This window comes from Lissotriton helveticus, chromosome 6 (assembly GCF_964261635.1).
Source record: "Lissotriton helveticus chromosome 6, aLisHel1.1, whole genome shotgun sequence".
Lineage (NCBI taxonomy): Eukaryota > Metazoa > Chordata > Amphibia > Caudata > Salamandridae > Lissotriton > Lissotriton helveticus.
This window is the reverse complement of record NC_136067.1, coordinates 1495648861-1495670863: the sequence shown is the minus strand read 5'-3', so window position 1 is coordinate 1495670863 and position 22003 is coordinate 1495648861. Positions and strand designations below refer to the sequence as shown.

Genomic DNA, 22003 nt, shown 5'->3' with positions numbered 1-22003 from the left:
GGTTCATTCAAGATGGCCGCTCCCACGTGTCTCGTCGCACCCACGGGTCTCAGCTTTGCTGCAGATGTGAGTTGAGGTCGGAGAGGTCTGGGAATCCGGGTCTCGTCGGGCTCTGAAGTCTGGATCCTCGAGGGAAGACGACAAAGTGAATCCGCTGGACGCTTGATGGTGCCTGCAGATGCAGGGTGGACACTCCTTGCCCACAAGGGAGATTTCTTCAGTCTTCTGTGGAGCAGAAGTCGAAGTCCAGAGTTTCTTCTTGTAGAGTAGTTCAGGATTAATCTAATTTGGAATGGGACCAGCTTCTACCTTTATCCTGCTAAAGGGGGCTGCACTACTGACTAGGTCCCTCCGCTGGGTGGGACCAGGAAGGGGGGTGGTTACACCCCCTATCCTTTGTCCGGTTTCCAATCAGGGCTGGGGCTGGAGTGCCCCAGCAACTGGTTTAAACCGGTGTATGCACAGGGCACATTGTGTGCCCCAGGCATGTCTCATTCCTTTCAGGCCTGTCCTACCCAATACACAAAATCCTGTCTGGGGTGGTGCTAGCACCTCCCAAGGCAGGAAACCCTTTGTCCAAGCCTCCCTTGCTGGAAGGACTCCCAGCAGCAGGAGGTCAGACTTGTGTCTGTGGTGGCAGCATCCATTTTGTGATGCTGAGGCTCGAGTTAACTTTAACCGGGGTTCACAGTTACATACATGTCGTGCCCCTCTAGAAGGGTGGAATGCTACCCCCGTCGCCAGAATTGGCGAGGGGGTAGTATTCCAATTCGTAGGACACCTTACTCGACATGTTTTGATAATGTTATACCAGAGTTAGCATTTAACCACGAGGTTGATAATGCACTTAAGAGTATATGGTATAGCGTTATCATGAAACAGCTATAAGGACTTGGTTCCGCAAGCTGCAAACGGGCTCAGCTCATGCCAGAGCACCATCTCACATAATTCCAAGCACTCTGCCTTCAGGATTGATAAGGCCTGCCGTAGGAGTGACTGATAGGAATATATGTGTCCATTTTAGGGTTAGATATAGGTATACTATATCTACAGCAAAGGATGATTACACCACCTTGCCCCAGCTGTCTTGCAGCCAGTTGTGTCAGTTTTGGATGGCCAGCCAGGGGTGGCATAATACATGCTTCAGCCCCTGGTAGGCCCTGGGTACACCTATGCCCTGGATACCAAAGGTATACTGTACAGGGACTGATAAGGTGACTCAGTATCCGATTAGATATGTACCTAGGGTACATGGAGTCCATTTTAACAGAGAGAGCAGGAAGCCTGGGGTCCTGAATAGCAGGATCCCAGGCCAACTAAGTCAAAAACCAGCAAAACACCAGGCAAAAAGTTGGGGGTAACCATAGTCAGATATCCACCTTCCTACACACATTATTTTCAATTTCAATTTGATAACTTTATTTCGGCCAAAGGCCATAAAAGCACAAATAAAATATGTACATACAAGATAAAATACATAGAATACATAAATAGTTAAAAACCTTGGTTAAAAAAAAAATTATTAAAGAATAAGTTATCAAATGAAGGATGACAGTCAATTCAATTAATCACAATTTAACACGATTAATCAGAGTAGACCTTCTACGCCACATACCATATAAAAAGCGGGAGACCGAGAACACAATAGGGGGTGAAGTATCAAATCTTAAAATTCTACAAGCCTGAGCACATTGTTTTAAGCCCAGATTTCTACACAACGGAGCCAGCCAAGATCTCCGTATTGCACTGTAGGCAGGGCAGAAGAACAAGACATGAACCATATCTTCTTTACTGTTGTTGCAAACTGGGCAGATTCCCTCTTCTCGTCCCGCCCATTTGCAAATCAATGCCCCAATCGGCAGACAGCCGTGTCTTAATTGTGTATATAGTTTTCTTGCAGTGGGAGGTTGTATTAAATCCATGAATTCCTCCCTCCTGGGCACAAGTTTAACCTGCAGAAATTCTGTAGACAACCTGCTCATAGTTGACGAACAATGCAACAAACCTAGATTATACTGTCTCCGGGAGGCCAGCAGCTCAGTTCCCCGGACCGCTGGACAACTCTCCTCTGGGGTCTCCCATAATTGGGGCAAACCTATTTGGTATACAACAGCTTTAATATGGGATAACCAGGGTATATTTTTGCTCTTCAGCCGCCCCCAAACTGCAGAGAACTCAGCTCTATTATCATCAAGCTCGGGTACTGTCCAGAGCCTTCTCCAATACAGGAGAGGTTGAGCCGCTAACAGTTCTGAAATGGGCTCTAAACCCAGATCTAATCTCAAGGGTATGAGCGGAGTACTCTGGGGGAGGCCAATCAAGTTCCTCATAAAGGCCTGCTCAACCCTGAGGAGACTTGATATACGCGTATGACCCCAGAGCTCTGCACCATACATTACAGCTGGTCTGGCTTGAGCACCGTAGATTTCAAGCGCTGGGGAGACTGGCTTGAATTGGGTTGTACTCTGGAACTTGCTAATACCCCCTACGATCTGCGAAAGCCTCAGGGCAGACTTGGCTACCTGTGGGCCCCAGCAGAAATCTTCAGTCAGGGTGACACCCAGGTATACAAAGGTTCTCACCCTTTCAAGCGGGGTGCAGTTTAGTACAGGGCTAGGGCGGGTGCGTTTCGGGGGACCGAAGATCATCAATTTCGTCTTCTCTAGATTAATCTCGAGTCTCCGCGAGGCGCAAAATGATACAAAACCATCCAAGACCCGCTGGATGCCTGTTGATGTTCGAGACAACAATAAAGTGTCGTCTGCGAACATCAGAGCAGGCACCCGACCTGACGCCAACCAAGGGGCATCACTATCCCTGACGTTGTCTAGTTCACCCACCAAGCCATTTATATAGAGACTAAAAAGTGTAGGTGCCAGGGCACAGCCCTGGCGTACGCCTCTAGTTACTGGGAAGCGGGCTGATAATTCCCCGTTCTTCCCGCACCTGACCTGGGCATAGTTCCCTGCATGGAAACGCTTCAGGACATCTAACATTATTTTCATTCAGTCTAGTCCAGGGTGTAGGAAGGTGGATACCGGACTATGGTTACCCCCAACGTTTTGCCTAGTGTTTGGCTGGTTTTGGACTTAGTTGGCCTGGGATCCTGCTATTCAGGACCCCAGGCTATCTGCTCTATCTGTAAAATGGACTCCATGTACTGTAGGTACATACCAAATTGGATATTGGGTTACCCTTGTGAGTCCCTGTATAAGTGTACCATAGGTACCCAGGGCATAGGTGCACCTACGGCCTACCAGGGGCTGCAGCATGTATTATGCCACCCCTGGCTGGCCACTCAAATAGACACAACTGGCTGATCACTCAGCTGGGGCAAGGTCCTGTAATCACCTCTTGCTTAGGTATAGTATTCCTATACCTACCTATATATAGACACATAGTAACGTATAAGTCACTCCTATGGCAGGCCTTAACAATCCTGGAGGCAGAGTGCTTGGTTATATGTGAGATGGTGCTCTAGCATGAACTGAGCCTGTCTGCAGCTTTCGGAACCATGTCCTTATAGCTGTTCTATGATATTGCCATACCATATACTCTTAAGTGCATTACAATCCTCGCGGTTAAATGCTAACTCTGGTTTGGCTTTATCAAAACATGTCATGTAAGGTGTCATACGCTTTGGAATACTACTCCCTCGCCAATTCTAGTGACGGGGGTAGCATTCCACCCTTCTAGAGGGAGAAGACATGTTGTTGCTGACTATCCCGGTTAAAATTAACCAGAGCCCCAGCGTCACAAAATGGACGCTGCTGCCACAGACACAAGTCTGACCTCCTGCTGCTGGGAGCCCTTCCAGTCACGGAGGTTTGGAAAATAGGTTTCCTGCCTGGAGAGGTGCGAGCACCACCCCAGACAGGACTTTGTGTATTGGGACAGGTTGGGCTGAATAGATTGAGACAACGCCTGGGGTACACTAGGTGCTCCATGCATACCCCAGTCCAAACCGGTTGCTGGGGCACTCCAGCCCCAGCTCTGGCGCGAAACTGGACAAAGGAGAGGGGGTGTCATCACCCCCCTTCCTGGTCCCACCCACAGGAGGGACCTAGAAAGTAATCCAGCCCTTTTAGTAGTATAAAGTTAGGAGCTGAGTCCCAGATTTTTAGATTTGATCCTGAACTGAAACTTGAAGCGAAACTCTGGACCTTCGACATTCTGCTGAAGCTGAAGACTGAAGAATCTCCCTTGTGGCCAAGGAGGGACCACCCTGGGCAACCAGGCACCATCCAGCAAATCAACGGCTTGCTTTGTCGACGCTCCCGCCGGGACCCGAGTACAGAGCCTGACAAGACCCAGACTTCCAAACCTCTCTGACCCTCTCTTCACGTCTGCAGCATAGCTGAGATCCGTGGGGGGGACGAGACACGTGCGACCGGCCATCTTGAAAAGTCCACAACTTGCTAACTGTGCAGCTCCTGAGGTATCCTCGCAGCTGTGCACTGGGGATTGAGAAGCCCCGAATCCGAGCTCCACCTGCACCGAAGATCAGCCCTCCACACTCCACGAGTTCTTCTTGTGTTCTGCTCGACGCGTTGTCCGGTTGCTGGCCCGTTGGCTGTGGCAGGGTATGCTCAGACGTGAGTCCCTTGCTCACTTGGCCACTGGATTCAAGATAGCATGGCTGATGAGGATTATGAATCAGAAACCGGTCCCAGGATGCTTGTTTCCGGTCCAGGGAAGACATGGCTTGGCAGTTCGGGCTGGACTGTTCCCATGAGGCACAGGGTCAGACTGATTTGCATATGGCCATGTCTGAACTGGGGTGGCTGAGTGAGCTAAAGAATGGTGATGGATTAAACCCAGATCAGTTGACTGGGGGTGAGTGTTTGATTTGCTCAAACGTTCCGTCCATCATCCCCTTTTGTATCGCTTTGTTCGCCCTAAGTGTGGCAGGGTATGCTCAGACGTGAGTCCCTTGCTCACTTGGCCACTGGATTCAAGATAGCCTGGCTGATGAGGATTATGAATCCGAAACCGGTCCCAGGATGCTTGTTTCCGGTCCAGGGAAGACATGGCTTGGCAGTTCGGGCTGGGCTGTTCCCATGAGGCACAGGGTCAGAATGATTTGCATATAAGCCATGTCTGAACTGGGGTGGCAGAGTGGGCTAAAGAATGGTGATGGGTCAAACCCAGATCTTTTGACTGGGTGTGAGTGTTTGATTGGTTCAAATGCTCCGTCCATCACTACCCCCTTTTGTACCGCTTTTGGCCGCCATAAGTGTGGCAGGGTATGCTCAGACGTGAGTCCCTTGTTCACTTTGCCACTGGATTCAAGCAAGCCGGGCTGAAGACGGCTGTAATGCCAGAAACCGGTCCTCGGAAGCTTGTTTCCGGTCCAGGGAAGGCATGGCTTAGCAGTTCGGGCTGGACTGTTCCCATGAGGCACAGGGTCAGACTGATTTGCATATAGCCATGTCTGAACTGGGGTGGCAGAGTGGGCTAAAGAACGGTGATGGGTCAAACCCAGATCTTTTGACTCGGTGTGAGTGTTTGATTGGTTCGGATGCTCCGTCCATCACTACCCCCTTTTGTACCGGTGTTGGATTTATGGCACAATACTGGTGTACTCTGATAAGTCTCGAGTATATGGTACTAAGGTACCCAGGGCATAGGTACACCAGAGGTCCCCCATGGGCTGAAGCATGTATTATGCCACCCATTAGAGGCCACTCAAATTGTGACTACAGGCCTGCCATTGCAGCCTGTGTAAGCTGGTGCTATCACCACTTACACAGATCTAGGTTTTCTTATATCTAAGGTCACTCCACTTAAAACCTACAAGTCACCCCTAAGGCAGGCCTTTCAATCCTGAAGGCAGGCCTTTCAATCCTGAAGGCAGGGTGCTCAGTTATAAGTGTGAGGGTGCCCCTGCATGAGCAGGACTCCCTTACAACCATCAGAGTCCATTCTCCCGGGTTGTAAGTGCATCAGCCATTAAGATACATAGAGGAGCCATATATCATTACGCAATACCCATCTCTAAACTGAACCCTGTCGTGCTTGGTATCAAACAAGTTGGGATCATAGCCCCACACCATAAACGTTGTGTGAGGTATGATTCCACACACTGTAAAGCTCTTACAGGAGGTGCTCAGTGCTCACGTTACCAGTCTTCTAGACCCAGACCGCAAACAATGTCTGCTGCGAACAGAGACACGATTCTGCAATCTTGCTGCTGAGCCAAGCAGGACAATAGGTAACCTGTCACAGGGAGGTGTGACCACCTCCCAAACAGGACTTAGTGTATTGGGACAGGGTGGGAGCACTGGCCAGCTACAATCAGACTACTTGAAGGGCACATTTGTTGCCCTCCTTGAATACTCCAGTCCAAACCAGTTCAGGGAGCTGTTGGCTCCCACTCTGGCGTGAACCTTGACAAAGGACATGAGAGTATCCTCCTCACTGTCCAGCCCCTCCTCTGTGAGGGACCCCCCAATAGTTCGAACCCTTTCCTTAGGATACTTAAGGGCTTACCTGGGGGTTGGTCCCTAGATTTGTTGTGGGACAAAATTCAGATCACATACCACTTCAACTTCAATCGTCTTGGCACTCTGGACCTCACTGGACTTCGCGTTGGGAAACGAGACAGCAACTGGGAAGACTCCTGCTGCTCCTGGTCTTGTCGTCCTGCAAGTCTGCTGCAAAGTCTGTGCCCGTGCTCCATGCAGGTTCTTCACAAGGCCTGTGTACATCTTAGACACCAAAGGAATCTCTCTTGGAGTGAAGGAGTCACTCTCCTGCATCTGCAGGCATTGCAACGCAGCAGACCGGCCCGCTGATCCTGGGCTTCCCCCGGACTCTGAAAGGCTTAGCAACACTGGTGGCTCTGTCTTCACACAGAGTTTGAGGCCAGTATCTGTCGCCGGAACCGCTGGAACAGAACCCCTGAACACTCCATCAACTTGCTGTTGCCAAGGGAGGCGAGCGTGATGGCCGCTTCTGAGTGAAGCTCCTCCATGCGGGCGGCCTAAGGCGATCTCATCCATGTGACCCGTTGTCTCCCGACCCCACACTGCTGCCGCTCCGAATGTGGACATTGCCGTGACCAGCTGGGCGGCTCCGGAGGGGCCCGCGGCGGTGCTACAGGCGGAGGGGAATACAGGCCGATCGGGCCTTGCCGCCATTTTCCCTAACTGCGCCGGAGAGACGGGTAAGGGCGGCGCGGCGCTCGGCGGCCAAGCCTCCGTCCCACCGCACGCGGGCTTAGGACGCACACGCTTGCCGCCGGTCCCTCGCGGGCTCGGGGGGGGGGGGGGGGGGGGGGGGGGGGCGTGTGCCGGTCTCCGGGGCGCGGTTGTGGCGTTTGGGCCTGGCCTCGCGCTGGAGCCGGGGCCTCGATTTTCGGGCCTGCTGAGGGGCTAGGGTGGGGAGCTGGGCTGTCCGCCCGGCGGAGACTGGGGCTGGGGGCGGCGGTGGCCGGGACGCCGTGGCGCTCTGCCGCTCCCCATAGGCGGCCCCGCCTGGCACACGCGCGTGGAGGCCCGCAACGTCCACCTGCCCTCCTACACTGCACTCCATACAGTTCGGGCCACAGCTTCCTTCACTACGCAGCAAAACTTGGAACAGGAAGGCCCTGCTCTTTGATGAGACCGACGACTGGGGGGGGGGAGCTGATTTCACACGCGGCCACTCGAGTACTGCACCCCCCCAGTCCATCGCGGTGCACAGTGGTCGTGCCTTTATCTGAGGCCTGGTTCTGCCCTGGCACGTCCTACTGAGTCGTCTGCGCCTCCCCACTCTTATTTGGGCGCCATAGCCGCACTAGCTGCCCTGACCATGGGGAAGAGAGACCCGAACCAACGCAAATTGAGCTTTGATAAAACGTCTCTCCTCGCCACGGATCCTCCGCCCGGCTCATCCAACGGGGCCTCTGGCTCTGCGGGCATGGGCGACACTGCCGCCATGGTTGCCACCATGATGAGCGAGATGCGCGCAGGCTTCAAGGCGCTCGACACCCGCTTCGATGGCCTAGAAAAGAAAATTGCTGACATGGGCACCACAGTGCAGGCCCACGACAGGAGACTAGACTTGGCCGAATCCAGGATTTCTGATGGAGAGGGCAGTGCCGCCAAAGCGCTTAAGCGTCTGGAAAGGGTAGAAAAAATTCTCAAAGATGTGGCCATGAAAAATGAGGACTTGGAAGCACGTGGTCGACGAAACAATCTACGAATTCTTGGTGTGGCGGAGACGACAGCGACGGGTCGTTTTGACACTTTTGTTGAACACCTCCTCATAGAACTGTTTGGCAGAGACACCTTTATGTCTGGATTTGTGGTCGAGCGTGCACATCAGTCTTTAGGCCCTAAACCTCGCTCTGGTCAGCCTCCGCGACCTATAATCGCCAGAATCATGAATTTCCGGGATCGGGACGCTGCGCTTCGCGCTGCCCGTGAAGCCGGCGAGGTGCGCTGGCAGGGTAGCGTCCTATCCTTCTTCCCGGATTTCACACTTATGGTGCAAGAAGCCCGGCGCAAATATAATGGGGTCAAAGCAACACTGCGCAATCTTGGCTTGAAATATGGAATGTTGTATCCGGCCCGCTTGAAAGTTGAGGTGAATGGGAGATTCCGCATCTTTGACACCACCACGGAGGCTCAAGAGTTCTGTCACGGTTACAAGCGGCAGGGCTCACCAACGGCTTCTGGATCCGCGACGCGTTCCCCGGCCCGGACTGATACGCAGTCCAGTGCAGATCTCTTTGCTGAGACTGGCCAGGGATGAACGATCTTTGTTGCTCGATCTTCACTGACCCATTGCTACACCCGGCCCGGTGTCCTATTGATTTGACATGGTTTCCTATTTCTTTGACGCTTGTTCAACTGTACCTACGACTCTGGTCGCCTTGATTGGTGCGCCCGCAAGGAGTGGTGTTGCCACCCCCTATGGCGTATGCCTTAATGTTTTCCTGATTTGGGGTTTTGATCTGTGCTTTGCCTTATCGTTTGAGGTCATTGCTATTGCATACTCGTTTTTGTACCTCGTGTCAGAGCTTGTTTGGGGTTTGCCTCTCTGGGGTCAGAGGGAGGCTGGGTGGTGGGTGGTGGGCGGGGCTTGTGTTTTTTGTTTGGTCCTTTTTTATTGTGAGTAATGATGGAGCTCCTGGGAGTGGATTGTTTGATGCTAGCGGGACTGCCTTTCTTTCTGATGCAGCGCTATGGCCAGGGTAGGTTTGCAGTCTGGCCCGTCTAGGCTCACGCTTGTGTCATGGAATGTCCGTGGATTAAACAACACGCGTAAGCGGAAACAGGTATTGAAATATGCGGCACGTTACAAGGTGGATGTGCTTTTTTTGCAAGAAACACATTTAGCGCAGACGGACGCCTCCTCGATGGCTCAGGGCTGGGGCAAGCATAGAATATTCTCGAATTACAGCAGCTATTCCAGAGGAGTTGCTATCTTTGTGCACAAGCGTGCTCCCGTTATGTTTACTAGTAGTGCGACAGACGCTGAAGGCCGCTATGTGCTGGTTTCTGGCGTGCTGTTTGTGTGCAAGATTACGCTGGTTGGGGTATATGGTCCCTATGTGGATTCCCCCACTTTCTTCCATGACCTACAACTGCTGCTGCTTCACTCGGACATTGACCTGTTAGTGATGGGGGGTGATTTTAACTTGCTACTGAGTTGACTCTTGCAATCCGGGGAAGGAGAGGTGCTGTCTCTGCCCTTGCTACTGAGGGCAGAGACAGCACCTCCCTTCCCCGGATTGCAAGAGTCAGGCCCGATCAGTCCTCGCAGAGATTTGCACACATTTTTCCCTTATCGACATTGAAGCCGACTGCATCCTGACGCCCCTGAGTATACACATCATTCTGGCTTCCACAATACTAGCACTAGAATTGATTACTGGCTCCTCTCCCCCGGTGTTGCTGGATGGGTGGAGGGTCTCTCCACTCTGCCGCGTACGCTGTCCGATCACTCTCCTGTCACTTTGACTCTGCTGATTCCTAGGCTGGGTGGCTATGAAAGACAGTGGCGGTTCCCGGGCAGAGCCCTGCAAGACCCAGTCTTTAAGGAAGAGATCCGCGGAGCCATTGACGAGTACTTTGACATCAACACGGGCTCTGTGAACTCCTGGGCTACACTCTGGGAGGGTTTCAAGGCCACCATTCGCGGGACATGCATTGCCAAACATGTGGGGGCTCTGCGGGATATACGTTCTACACTGTCCCGTATTGAGGGTGACCTTTCTATAATAGAGAGAGACCTTATTGCTTCTCCATCGCAATCAAAAGAGGCCAGACGACTGACATTGCTGATGGAGTTCAGGGACGCTGCTGACAGGGAGCTGCAATTTTTGGGTAAACACTACACGGCACGTCAGTATGGCGAGGGAGAGAGACCGGGCAGGCTACTTGCACAGATGCTCCGTCCTCCCCACCAAGCAGCCTATATCACAGAGATTGTGGACACGCAGGGCACACGACACTATTCCACCCCTGCTGTCTGCGACACTTTCTTGCATTACTACAAAACTTTATACACTTCCTCGTTGGCAGACGGACAGCGCGACCCCGGACCTTACATAAATGAGATCGCCATGGTATACCTCGAAAAATATATGCAAGACTTTTTAGCCATGCCCATTACCCCTGACAGTATAGTCGAGGCCATTGATTCACTGCGCAGCTCCTCAGCCCCGGGTCTTGACGGATACTCGGCTGATTTCTATAAGGAATATAAAGAAGAGTTGGTGCCGAAACTGGTAGAGGTCTATGCTGAGGCCCTTGAATCTGGCGTTCTCCCTCCCACACTCAGGGAAGCGGTGATTGTTCTTCTTCCCAAGCCTGACCGCGACACCTCCCTATGCAGTTCCTACACACCCTTATCTTTATTGAACTTAGACTACAAGATTTTAGCTAAAGTCCTGGCGATCCGACTGTCCTTACTGATGGGATCCATTATCTCCCCTGCCCAATCTGGTTTTCTTCCACACAGGTCCACCTCTCTAAATTTGCGCACACTGTTCTCTGTTCTGCACAGAATTGACCCGGCCACCCCAGCTGCAGCGGTGTTCTTAGACACCGAAAAAGCATTCAACACTTATCGGTCATGCGTCGCATGGGCATGCCGGAACTGTTTGTGGCAACGGTCGAACTGCTGTACACAGCACCGACTGCCCGTATCCGTTTAAACGGCACTATCACCGCAAACTTCTCTCTTTCCCGTGGCACCCGTCAGGGATGCCCATTGTCCCCTTTGTTGTTCATCCTGGCTATGGACCCTCTGGTGCGTCATCTTCAGGAGAAACACCTCCACCGAGGGCTCCAGTTTCGCACTGGCCCTCTCCTGGTCTCCCTGTATGCAGACGACACGATATTGTATGTCCGTACTCCTCGAACGAATCTGGAGCCCTTATTGCTGGAAATAACCAGATTCGGCGAGTTTTCGGGCCTTCGTGTCAACTGGCACAAGTCTGTAATTTTTCCGCTTACCCCAGCCACCTCACAGTGGTCGAGCACTTTTCCTCTTGAGTGGAACACGGACTCCGTGAAATACCTGGGAATCCATGTCCATTTAGACACGGTGTCCATTGTTCGTTTAAATTACGGCCGTGCACTAGACTTCCTGGAAGACAACACGGAGCGTTGGATCCGTCTTCCCTTGTCAATGGCTGGCCGGATTGCCATTCTTAAAATGATTGTCCTTCCTCGGTTTTTATATTTATTTAACAATATCCCTATCCCACTCACGGGGGTCTTTTTTACTCAACTTCGATCTGCCTTACTACGCTTGGTGTGGGGCGGTAAAAACCCCAGGGTAGCTTGGCGTACATTGACGCTCCCTTATGAGCGCGGCGGATTCGGAGTGCCTGATTTCTTCCTTTATTATCTAGTTGCGCAATGCTCGTATGCCCATTCCTGGTTCCAACCGGACGCTAGAATTCTTCATCTGCGGACAGAGGCAGACATGGCATTACCAGTGGCCCTTCAGTCTCTTCTTCCCCGTGGAATTCCCCGAGATCCTCAAGATATACAAACTGTCTCCACCACATGCTGGGCCTGGGAGAAGCTGAGACGGATGTTACGTATCGATCAGTTGTATTCCCCTGCACTTCCGTTGCCTAACCCTCACTGGCTCCCCATCACCGGCGACCCGGTGGTTCGTCGCACCCTTTCCAAATTCCAACTGACCACGGTCGGGGATCTTTTCCCAAATGGCCATGCTTTCTCCTTGACTGAGGACCAGAGGTTCCAAGACTGAACTTTCATGGATTCTTTCACTTTGACTAGGATTAGATCCATGCTGCGTGCTGAGTTTCACACATTCCCGCTTCCCCCCCGAGGACGCTGCCATGCTTACATACATAATCCAATCTCAGACGGGATCGCATGTGGTCTCGAAACTCTACAAAATCTGCTTAGCCTCGCTTCCCACTTCGGATGCAGCGGTGCGAGCCGCGTGGGAAGGCGACCTTGGTAGCCAGATTACTGATGATTAATGGGCGGCGTGTTGCGCTGCCACCAGAGAAGTGTCAATAAATAGCAAGCACAAACTCATACATTTTAAGTTTCTGAGACGGGTATACCACACTCCGGCTCTTGCTCACAAAATTGATGCAAACAGACCACATTCCTGCCCCAAATGCAGTGCTCCGCAGGCCGACTTTGCCCATCTATCCTGGACCTGCCCACTTCTACAAGACTATTTGCTCCAGGTCGATAAGATCCTGGGAGACATTGAAGGGATTGCCATTGGTGCCTACTCCAGAAATAGCGCTGCTTGGCTATGTGGTCAACTTTCGTCGCCCACTCCGTAAGCTAGCAGCCATTTGTTTTTTACTGGCCAAGCGGGAGATAGCATTGCACTGGTGTGCTAGACGACCCCCCACTGTGCATGCTTGGCTCCGCAGCCTGGCCCATTGCAATGTTAACAGTGCTGAATACTCTGGGCAGCTTCCCTCTGCATCCCGGCCATTGGACATTTGGGGACCATACCGCACATACATTGCGAAACTAACTCAAGAGACGCAGGCTCGATCGATTGCCACCATTGTTCCGGAGGGTGTGGGCTAGGCTGCTCAGTGTTGGGTCGCTGTGCCCACCTGCCTGGTCGCTCTCTGGTGCACGATACTTGGCCGCGTTTTCGGCTGGGCGCGGGGGCGCTACGCTGGACCAGTCTGCGTGATGTATGTATGGATTTGATTAATGACCACTACACGCTTGAGGGCGACTCCCTCCTGAATTGTTGCCTGCTGCGGCTGGTGCTGCTGCCATTTGCTATACTGATTGCCACCGCTTGCTCAATGTCCACTACGTTACATACTTCTTGTGCTTTTTGGTCCACCCCTCTGCTCTCACGTACTCACAATTATGATTTATTGTTTGATTTTAGGTTCTTTCAGAGATTTCATTTCCTCTCATGTCAAACTTATGTCTTCATTGCAAGCAACAATGAAAATGTGTATTATGCCATGCTTATTTGCCATTACCCTGTGTACGATTGTTGGTTTACTGATAACTGCTACAAATGGGACCTGTTAGGTGCCTATTTCATTGTTCATTGTACACACGTGGATTGCTTCTTTTGCTCAAAGAGATTTTTAAAAAAAAACTTGCTGTTGCCAAGGCTTGTTAAATCTCTCTTCCAGAGATCTTAGGACTCCAAGAAACCTCGACCTCAAGCATCTCTAGCAGCCAAGATCTTCACCTCCATCATATCCTGTGCACCGTGGACCTTCAGCTTTTGGTGAGTTGCTCGAGGTCCTCTTGCGACTCCTGCGCCTTCGACCCATGGGTCCTCTGGAGGGTCTTCTTTGGCTCCAGTTGGCTCCCTGTTTGGTCAGGCCTGCTATGATTTACCTTCTTGTAGCGAGTCACTTGGACCTTGCTGGTCCAGACACCACAACTTTTTCTTCACCTACATTGGTTGCAGTTGCCAAGGCTTGTTGGTGCCCCTGCTGCACACTGACCCCTTGGCTCTTGAAATCTGACATGGGACAGCTTGTGCACAGCTTCTGGTGCTCCTCTGTGTCGCCTGGTCCGTACAGCTGCAACCTAAAGGGTACAGTTAACTCTCCTGCATCTCCGACATCGGTGGGCATTTGTCTTCAGTGCCTCCTGGTCACTCCTGAGTGGCACAGACTCTGTTCCCTCTGCTTGTAGGTACCTCTCACCTTGAATCCATCTTTGGGTTCTACCGGACACTTTCACCTTCCTCGCTAGTGGCATCTTTTCCGAAGTACTCCATTGTGGTCTAGGGCAGTTTCCGACTTCACTTCACACCTATGCACCCGGCTTCCCTGGTGTAGGTATCCTGGTTCTTGGGGTATCCACAGGTGGGGTGACTCTCCAACATTCTATCTTCCACTGGGTTTCTTCAAGGTCTGCTGGGAAGGGTTTTTCTTTAAAATTGCAACTGCAACTTACCGAATGACTGACATTGAGCACACGGTTGTGTTACAACTCTGCACACGGCCTCCTTGGGGTTCCTAGATACTCACCTTAGGTGATTCTTTGGGTCCCCCGCTTCTCAACATCTTCTGAGTCCATTCTCTATTTAGGTCGTGGTTTGCAATCCACTATTTTAGCTTATGGTTTGGTCTCCCCCTGGAGACCACTGTGTATTCTGTGCTATTTACGAATTCTATTGACAAAGTATTGTGTGTATTGTATTGTATCTCCGGGTAGGAAATTATACAATGTGTTAGTGAGTGTTAATAATAAATACATATTTGTTATAACTACACTCTGTGGTTCTTTTTCACTTAACCTATACCATAGGATTAAGTTCTGGTAAAACAACCTTCTTTACACTCCTTCTAGACTAACCCTGCAGGCTGCTCTCCACAGCTAACACTTAGAGAGCTTTATAAGGTTGTCTAAGATCACTTAAATTACCATAAGGTTTGTCTGGATTAGTACAGGGTGCTACACTTACATAAGTGAGCACCATATACTAAGCCAGCCTCTCACACTGCATATAACTGTGTTCCTTCCATTGGATTGCATTGCATTGCATTTTCTGCCTATTACACAAAATGTCAATCTTTCACATTTGCTAAGTTTGCTACTGTTTGATTGATATTGCCAAAGTATTCATGATACTACTCTAAATTATTTGACTGCCTTTACAACTGCATTCAAAACAGTATTACTACTCTTGAAACTGGTACTTACCTGCAACTGAGTTCCTCTTGATCCTTAAAATAAAAGAAAGTAATAACTTTTTATACAAAACACATGAGTGTGTGTAATTATTTCTTGCCCGAGTGTGTACAACAAATGCTTAACAGAGCCCTCTGATAAGCCTAACTGATCAACCACACTAACACAAATAGAGCTTTTAGTATTACCGACTTATGGTCTCTATAAATCTCTGGGGATCCACCGGACTCTGTGCACACTATACCTTATTTTGGTATAGTATATACAGAGCCAGCTTCCTACAATACTTAACACCCACTTCCCTAGAAGACTGATCACTCGCTTATAGACCACGATGCAAAATAAAGCCACTGTGGTTAAACCTAGGGAACTTGTGGGATGGCAGACAGACCTTGGTGGTAACCTGATGGAACAGAGATAGCAGTATTGTTGCTCCCAAATGAGCATGTTCTCCCCCAACTACAGACTGAGATTCCTTCATGATAAATTCCTCCATCATATTTACTACGCACCTACAGGTCTGTGTAACATAGGACAGATACCAAAAGCACAATGCATGTGTTTTGGTTCCACAGATGCGGACTTCATGCATCTTGCCTGGGGGTGCACCAAGATAGCCGGATTTTGGCTCGCAGTCTTCAACTGCATAAATGCAATCACTCATGACTCTGTACAGCTCACACCACAGCTGGGGTACATAAAAAATATCCAAGCCACCACCTGCCACCTGGTGGCTATGATGTTTCTAACTGCCAAAAGAAAAGTGGAAATGCACTGGAGAGGACGCAGCAGCCCAGTCTAAAAGACTGGTTAAAAGATGTGTCCTATTGCCAAGAGAGACTAGAAGCGTACTGGGCGCTGATGCCAGCTAGTACCCACCCAAAGATACTTGGAGTACCTTTAGTACATTGCTTCAATTCCAGGTTGACCAAGAGACATGAGCCACTGAAACCTGAAGCCACCACCTCTTAGTGCAGTGTCAAGACACCTTAGTACTTAACGTCCTCACCGACCCATGGATGGTAACGTTCGACATCGCAATGATAACCAAAACTGACTACTACACAGCAAGGTCAAGAGTGCTAAAACGACTGGACATCACGCCAATGTAAAATGCACTATGTAACAGCGGGAACATCATTGGTTAGATTGTTTTGTTGTACAGCAGTCAAAAAACAAAAACAAAAAACATTTTTAAAAAAACTAATTAAAAAAAGGGATGCATGCATACTGTCCTTAACCCATCCCATGCTGATGACGAGCTCAGCTCGTCATCAGCCACGGTGCTCGTGTGCTGATGACGAGCTGAGCTCGTCAAGGCCCTTAGAACGCTCGCACGCTGGGATAATTCCCCTGCTGTGCTGAGCGTTCTGAGGAAACGGGTGTGGCCATGACGAGCTCAGCTCGTCATGAGCACAGGAGCACTGTAGCTCATGACGAGCTGAGCTCGTCATGAGCACCGGGGCGCTGTGCGCCACCCCCCACCCCCTCCCACACAGCAGGAAAATTACCCCAGCAGCCAAGGGGTTAAACATTTTACATACCAAATTTATATAATTGAGACATGTTACTCTAGTTATTACACTTTAAATACAATGTCACAGTTAAGCATACTAATGAAGATTTAAGAAGCAGACAAAATCAATTAGCACTGTTGTACAATGTGACCCAAAATTAGACCTATACAATTTCCAAAGAACTAAACCTGGTATTTTATACACAACAGCAGACAGAAAATAGCTATTTAACCCAAAGGCACCATTACCTTTTCTCTGCCCGCACTTTTTTCCCACAGTGAGAACAAGTGTACATGTTGTCACCCTCCAATGTATCTTTAATGGTAACTTCATCAAGAGATTCCTGTAAAACATATGTCCGTAAAAATGAATGCAAAAATATGGTTGACAATTTCTTAGTTACATTCACTTGAAACAAGTTCAAATGTCAAAGGAATTAGGGTGCGCGTAAAGGAAATTTTATAAGATGGTCAAATAATTGAAGCAAAAGAACAAGTTACTTATCTTCTGTAACACCGTTTCTGGTGAATACTGAATCTGCCTGCAGTTTCCTCATGTTTTGAATATACCAGGCACCAGTCTGTATCTGAAAACTTTTTTATAGTTCCCCCACAGCAGTAGGTCTACTATGGCACAGCACGTCCTGACATCACTAGAGCCATAAAGCACCATTGTCGAAGTGCTGATGTCATCTAGTGTGAGAAGTTGGCCTGATATGTGATGTCCACTATTCTAGTGGGCACCTTGTATCAGTCCAAACAACCCTTATGGTGATGGTTGTAAAGTCAACCTTATAGACCAGTTATCCTAGTGGTAGCAAGGACAAAGCAGACTTAGGCTAAACTCAAGAGGGCCAGCTGTTTGACCATATGTAACCCCTTTAATACCAAATGAAAGGACACCACACATGTTGTATATCAAAATATATATGTATTTATTTCTAACACAATCCTCAGAACTCTTTATGAGGCCAGAGGCACCAGCACGTAACAAGATACTTAATTAAAATACAATAAGTTGCACAAAATACAGTAATGCCCTAGGGGCACTTCGAAACATATACTAAAATAGTGGTATAAGAACCACGTCACGAACAAAGGAAAGGCCTAGGGCCTGGAGAATCGTTGGGGTTACGCTGTACTACCAAAGGATAGGGAGCAGGAGGCCCACGGGATACGCGTGCAGTGTCTTTACACGCAAGCAAGTTACCATAGAGTTAGAATGGGAACGAAAGAAATGGAAACTAGTTCTTTTAGGACACTTCCGGATGGACTAGGGAAAAGCTACTTGAAACTAGGATAGTCAATACCCACAGGAGTACCGAAATACTCGCGTTACCTCACCCACAGGAAGCGGGTGCATAGGTGTCAAAGTGTGTCGGGTTTCGTCGCTGATTCCTATGGAGCCTTGGAGGAAGATGCTGCAGGCGACCAGGAGAGAAGTGTCCGGGTGGATCCAAGGGCGGATCGAGGATGAAGAGTACCTGAAAGCAGAGGGGACAGAGTCTGGGTCACTAGCCAGTGACCAGGAAGGAACCAGGCGAAGTAGCGAAGCAATCAGGTGATGTCGTGAAGCTTGTCTCTGCAGCCACGTGGACCAGGAGGTGCCGACGACGACCAGGAGCTGGATACGGACTGTCCCACGAAGGCTCTCGCTGTCGGCGGTGTCGGCTTCCGGATTGGAGTCAACAAGCCTTGGCAAAGGCAACAAACGCAGGAATCGAAGATGGCTTCTTGATCAGACCAGCAAGGTCTGAGGAGCTTCTCCTTTTCAGGGAAGCAGGGGCCAGTCTGGAGCCACCAGACTAGCATTGTAAATCCAAAGGTTCATCGTCACAGAGGACACTAGCCAACAGTGTCCTCTCGTGGAGTGTGGAGGGCTGATCTTCGGTGCAATTGATGCTCGGGGCTGGGGCTTCTCAATCCCCAATGCACAACTTCGAGGGTGCCTCAGAAGTTGCACGGAAAGCAATTCGCTGGCTTTCCAAGATGGCCGGTCCCACGTCTCTCGTCGCCTCCACAGGTCTCAGCTCTGCTGTTACTGTGGATCGGGCTGTTGGAAGTCTGGAAGTCCGGGTCTTGTCTGGCTCTATGCTCGGGCTCCGGCGGGAGCGTCGACAAAGCAAACCGTTGATCGCTTGATGGTGCCTGCTTGCACAGGGTGGTCACTCCTTGACCACAAGGGAGATTCTTCAGTCGTCTTCTTGCAAAGTAGATCGTCGAAGGTCCAGAGTTTCGTTTCAGAGTTTCAGTCAGGATAAATCTAAAGTCTTGGGACTCAGCTCCTACCTATATACCAAATTTAGGGGCTGGATTACCTGCTAGGACCCTCCTATGGGTGGGACCCAGGAAGGGGCTGGTTACACCCCTTTCCCTTTGTCCAGTTTTGTGTCAGAGCTGGGGCTGGAGTGCCCCAGCACCGGTTTGAACTGGACTATGCATGGGACACCTTGTGTGCCCCAGGCAGTGTCTCATTTCATTCAGCCCTCCCTGCCCCAATACACTATAGCCTGTCTGGGTTGGGGCTAGCACCTCCCAAGGCAGGAAACCCTTTGTCCAGGCCTCCCTCGCTGGAAGGACTCCCAGCAGCAGGAGGTCAGACTTGTGTCTGTGGTGGCAGCATCCATTTTGTGATGCTGAGGCTCTGCTTAACTTTAACCGGGGTTCACAGTTACATACATGTTGTGTCCCTCTAAAAGGGTGGAATGCTACCCCCGTCGCCAGAACTGGCGAGGGGGTAGTATTCCAATTCGTATGACACCTTACTCGACATGTTTTGATAATGCTATACCAAAGTTAGCAATAACCGCGAGGATTATAATGCACTTAAGAGTATATGGTATAGCGTTATCATGGAAACAGCTAAAGGACTTAGTTCCGAAAGCTGCAGACAGGCTCAGCTCATGCTGGAGCACCATCTCACATAATTCCAAGCACTCTGCCTTCAGGATTGATAAGGCCTGCCATAGGAGTGACTGATAGGAATATATGTGCCCATTTTAGGGTTAGGTATAGGTATACTATATCTAAAGCAAAGGGTGATTACACCACCTTGCCCCAGCTGTGATAACAGCCAGTTGTGTCAGTTTTGGATGGCCAGCCAGGGGTGGCATAATACTTGCTGCAGCCCCTGGTAGGCCCTGGGTACACCTATGCCCTGGGTACCTAAGGTACACTGTACAGGGACTGATAAGGTGACCCAGTATCCAATTAGATATGTACCTAAGGTACATGGAGTCCATTTTAACAGAGAGAGCAGGATGCCTGGGGTCCTGAATAGCAGGATGCCAGGCCAACTAAGTCGAAAACCAGCAAAACACTAGGCAAAAAGTTGGGGGTAACCATAGTCCGATATCCACCTTCCTACAGGTAGCGTCCAAGTAGCGCCCGCGACGTCATCTCGGCGACCAAGATGCCAACGACAGACGTGGAGCCGCACGATGCCACCTACCGACATGCAGGAGTAGCACTGACGAAAACTTTCCGTACCCAGTCTGACGCCTGGGGGTAATTCTAAGGTAAGGAATCTATCGCTATGTGTTTCTTTCAGATGTATTGATCAGTGAGGAACAGTGGTCTTTATTCTGCACACAATATAAGGCCCTAGATACAAACTACAGGCTGCGTTTGATCCACTTAAACTTTTTACACAGGACCTATCACGCACCGGTGCAATTACAATGAATGGGCCTGGAGAGGACACACCACTCTGCATTGCGCTACTCTGCACGCAGACTTTCTGCATTTGCTGTGGGTATGCCCCAAAGTTTGTGATTTCTGAGCGGCAGTATTCAGAGACATCACTAACCTTAATGGCCATGCTCCAGACTGTATGCCTCTTGTTGCACAACTGGGCTACATTAGGTAGATTCCCCCAGAGGCCCGCATACTGACGGCATTGCTGCTGTTGCTGGCAAAGCGTAGAGTGGCCATGCACTGGGGCAGATGAAGAGCTCCTATGGGAAGCAGCTGGTTGCATGATGCGGCAATTTGCCAGGAACTGCTGAAAGGATATTAGGAGTTGATGCCCGCCCGCTCCTGCCCTAGGGACATCTAGGGCCCTTTGACAAATTTAGTTCGGTCACTTGATGCTCCGCTAGAGCATAGGCTAAATCCTGATGCGCACCCCCCAATTCTGCATCTATACTCTGATGATATTCTACTATTAATGTCTTGACTATAAGCCCAGCTATGCCTGACTGGTGACCTCGATTGAATTAGTTGGTATGCTAAATGCATATAGCAAGACGTGGACCTTACTGAGTGGTGCCACAGGCATGATCATAGATAAGCCTAAATGGGATGGCGCTCATGATGGATTTAAGGCCCTAGCAGAATTCCTGAACTTAGCGTTAAGAAACGCTGCTAGACCCATGCCGGTGTTAGGCATTGGATGGAGATGGTGCTGGGAACTCCGATATTTGTGGAGTTGGCACCAACAGATCCGGATGGAAAGGCACTGGAGTTAGTGGAGTCAGCAGAACAGGTCTGAAGGTAAGGTCCAGATGAGGTGCAGGCATGCAGTCACCTGCAGCAGGGTCCGTGGATCTTATTTCAACTAGCTCCAGCTACGAGCATTAAGATCCTGTGCAAGGTCACAGTCGTACATTGGACTTACTTCTTCCCAATCAATTTCTGTGCTTATTGTGTTTCTTCCTCATGGTCTGCGAAGAAGAAGGGGAGCTCAACGCTCAAGGTATTGATTGACGACATTTCCTTTTCTTGTTGTGGTCCCAGGCTATAAAGAACTTTGCTTAACTTTCCTTGAAGGCTTTGGGTTCACACTATCCCTCGCAGTCTCTGCAGCATAAAGCTAAAGCAAATGGGTGGAGAAATAACACTGCACATTTTGGGAACAAAGCTTTTGTGAGGAAAGACTCAACTCTCAGTAAAGAGTGAGCTCCAAAACCATTCCCTAATGTGTGGAAAAAAGGGAAGTGACGTAATTGAGCTGGGGCATTTGCTATATGGCTTAAAGATGTCACCTGACTCCACTTTTAGCGTTGTTTCAAAGCCAGTGCCCTCTACCAGTAACAAGAGAGCTTTGAAGTTTCTATAAACAGTCTGGTGCTTGTGATTATTCTACAGGTGACGAATCTGCAGGAAGAAGTGCCATCAAAAAGGAAGAGTTCTGAAAAGCAGAACATGTTTTCCTAATTGGTACTCCACTGCGTTCCGGTCGGTCTACTTGGGAGGCTTGACTTTTTCCTTTAAAGGCAATTAAGAGGCAATCTCTCATCGAGAGGCTTTAGATTGAAATTTGAACTCTAATTTGACAAAAAAAAAAAATGGCAGACGTGCATTTTGATAAGCATGTTTTCTTTAAGATTTTAATTTGAAAATGTAAACCTGTTCTGAGATTCCC

General features: G+C 49.8%; 1 protein-coding gene across 2 annotated transcripts in view; it reads right to left on the bottom strand.

The window, feature by feature from the left end:
• The window catches only part of USP34 (ubiquitin specific peptidase 34), a 2681755-nt gene that overhangs the window by 1259504 nt on the left and 1400248 nt on the right, over positions 1 to 22003 (bottom strand). For both annotated transcript variants that reach the window (XM_078649291.1, XM_078649292.1), the window contains exon 47: positions 16888 to 16982. In XM_078649291.1, the coding sequence (XP_078505417.1) occupies positions 16888 to 16982 (95 nt within the window). The remainder of the gene's footprint in view (positions 1 to 16887; positions 16983 to 22003) is intronic.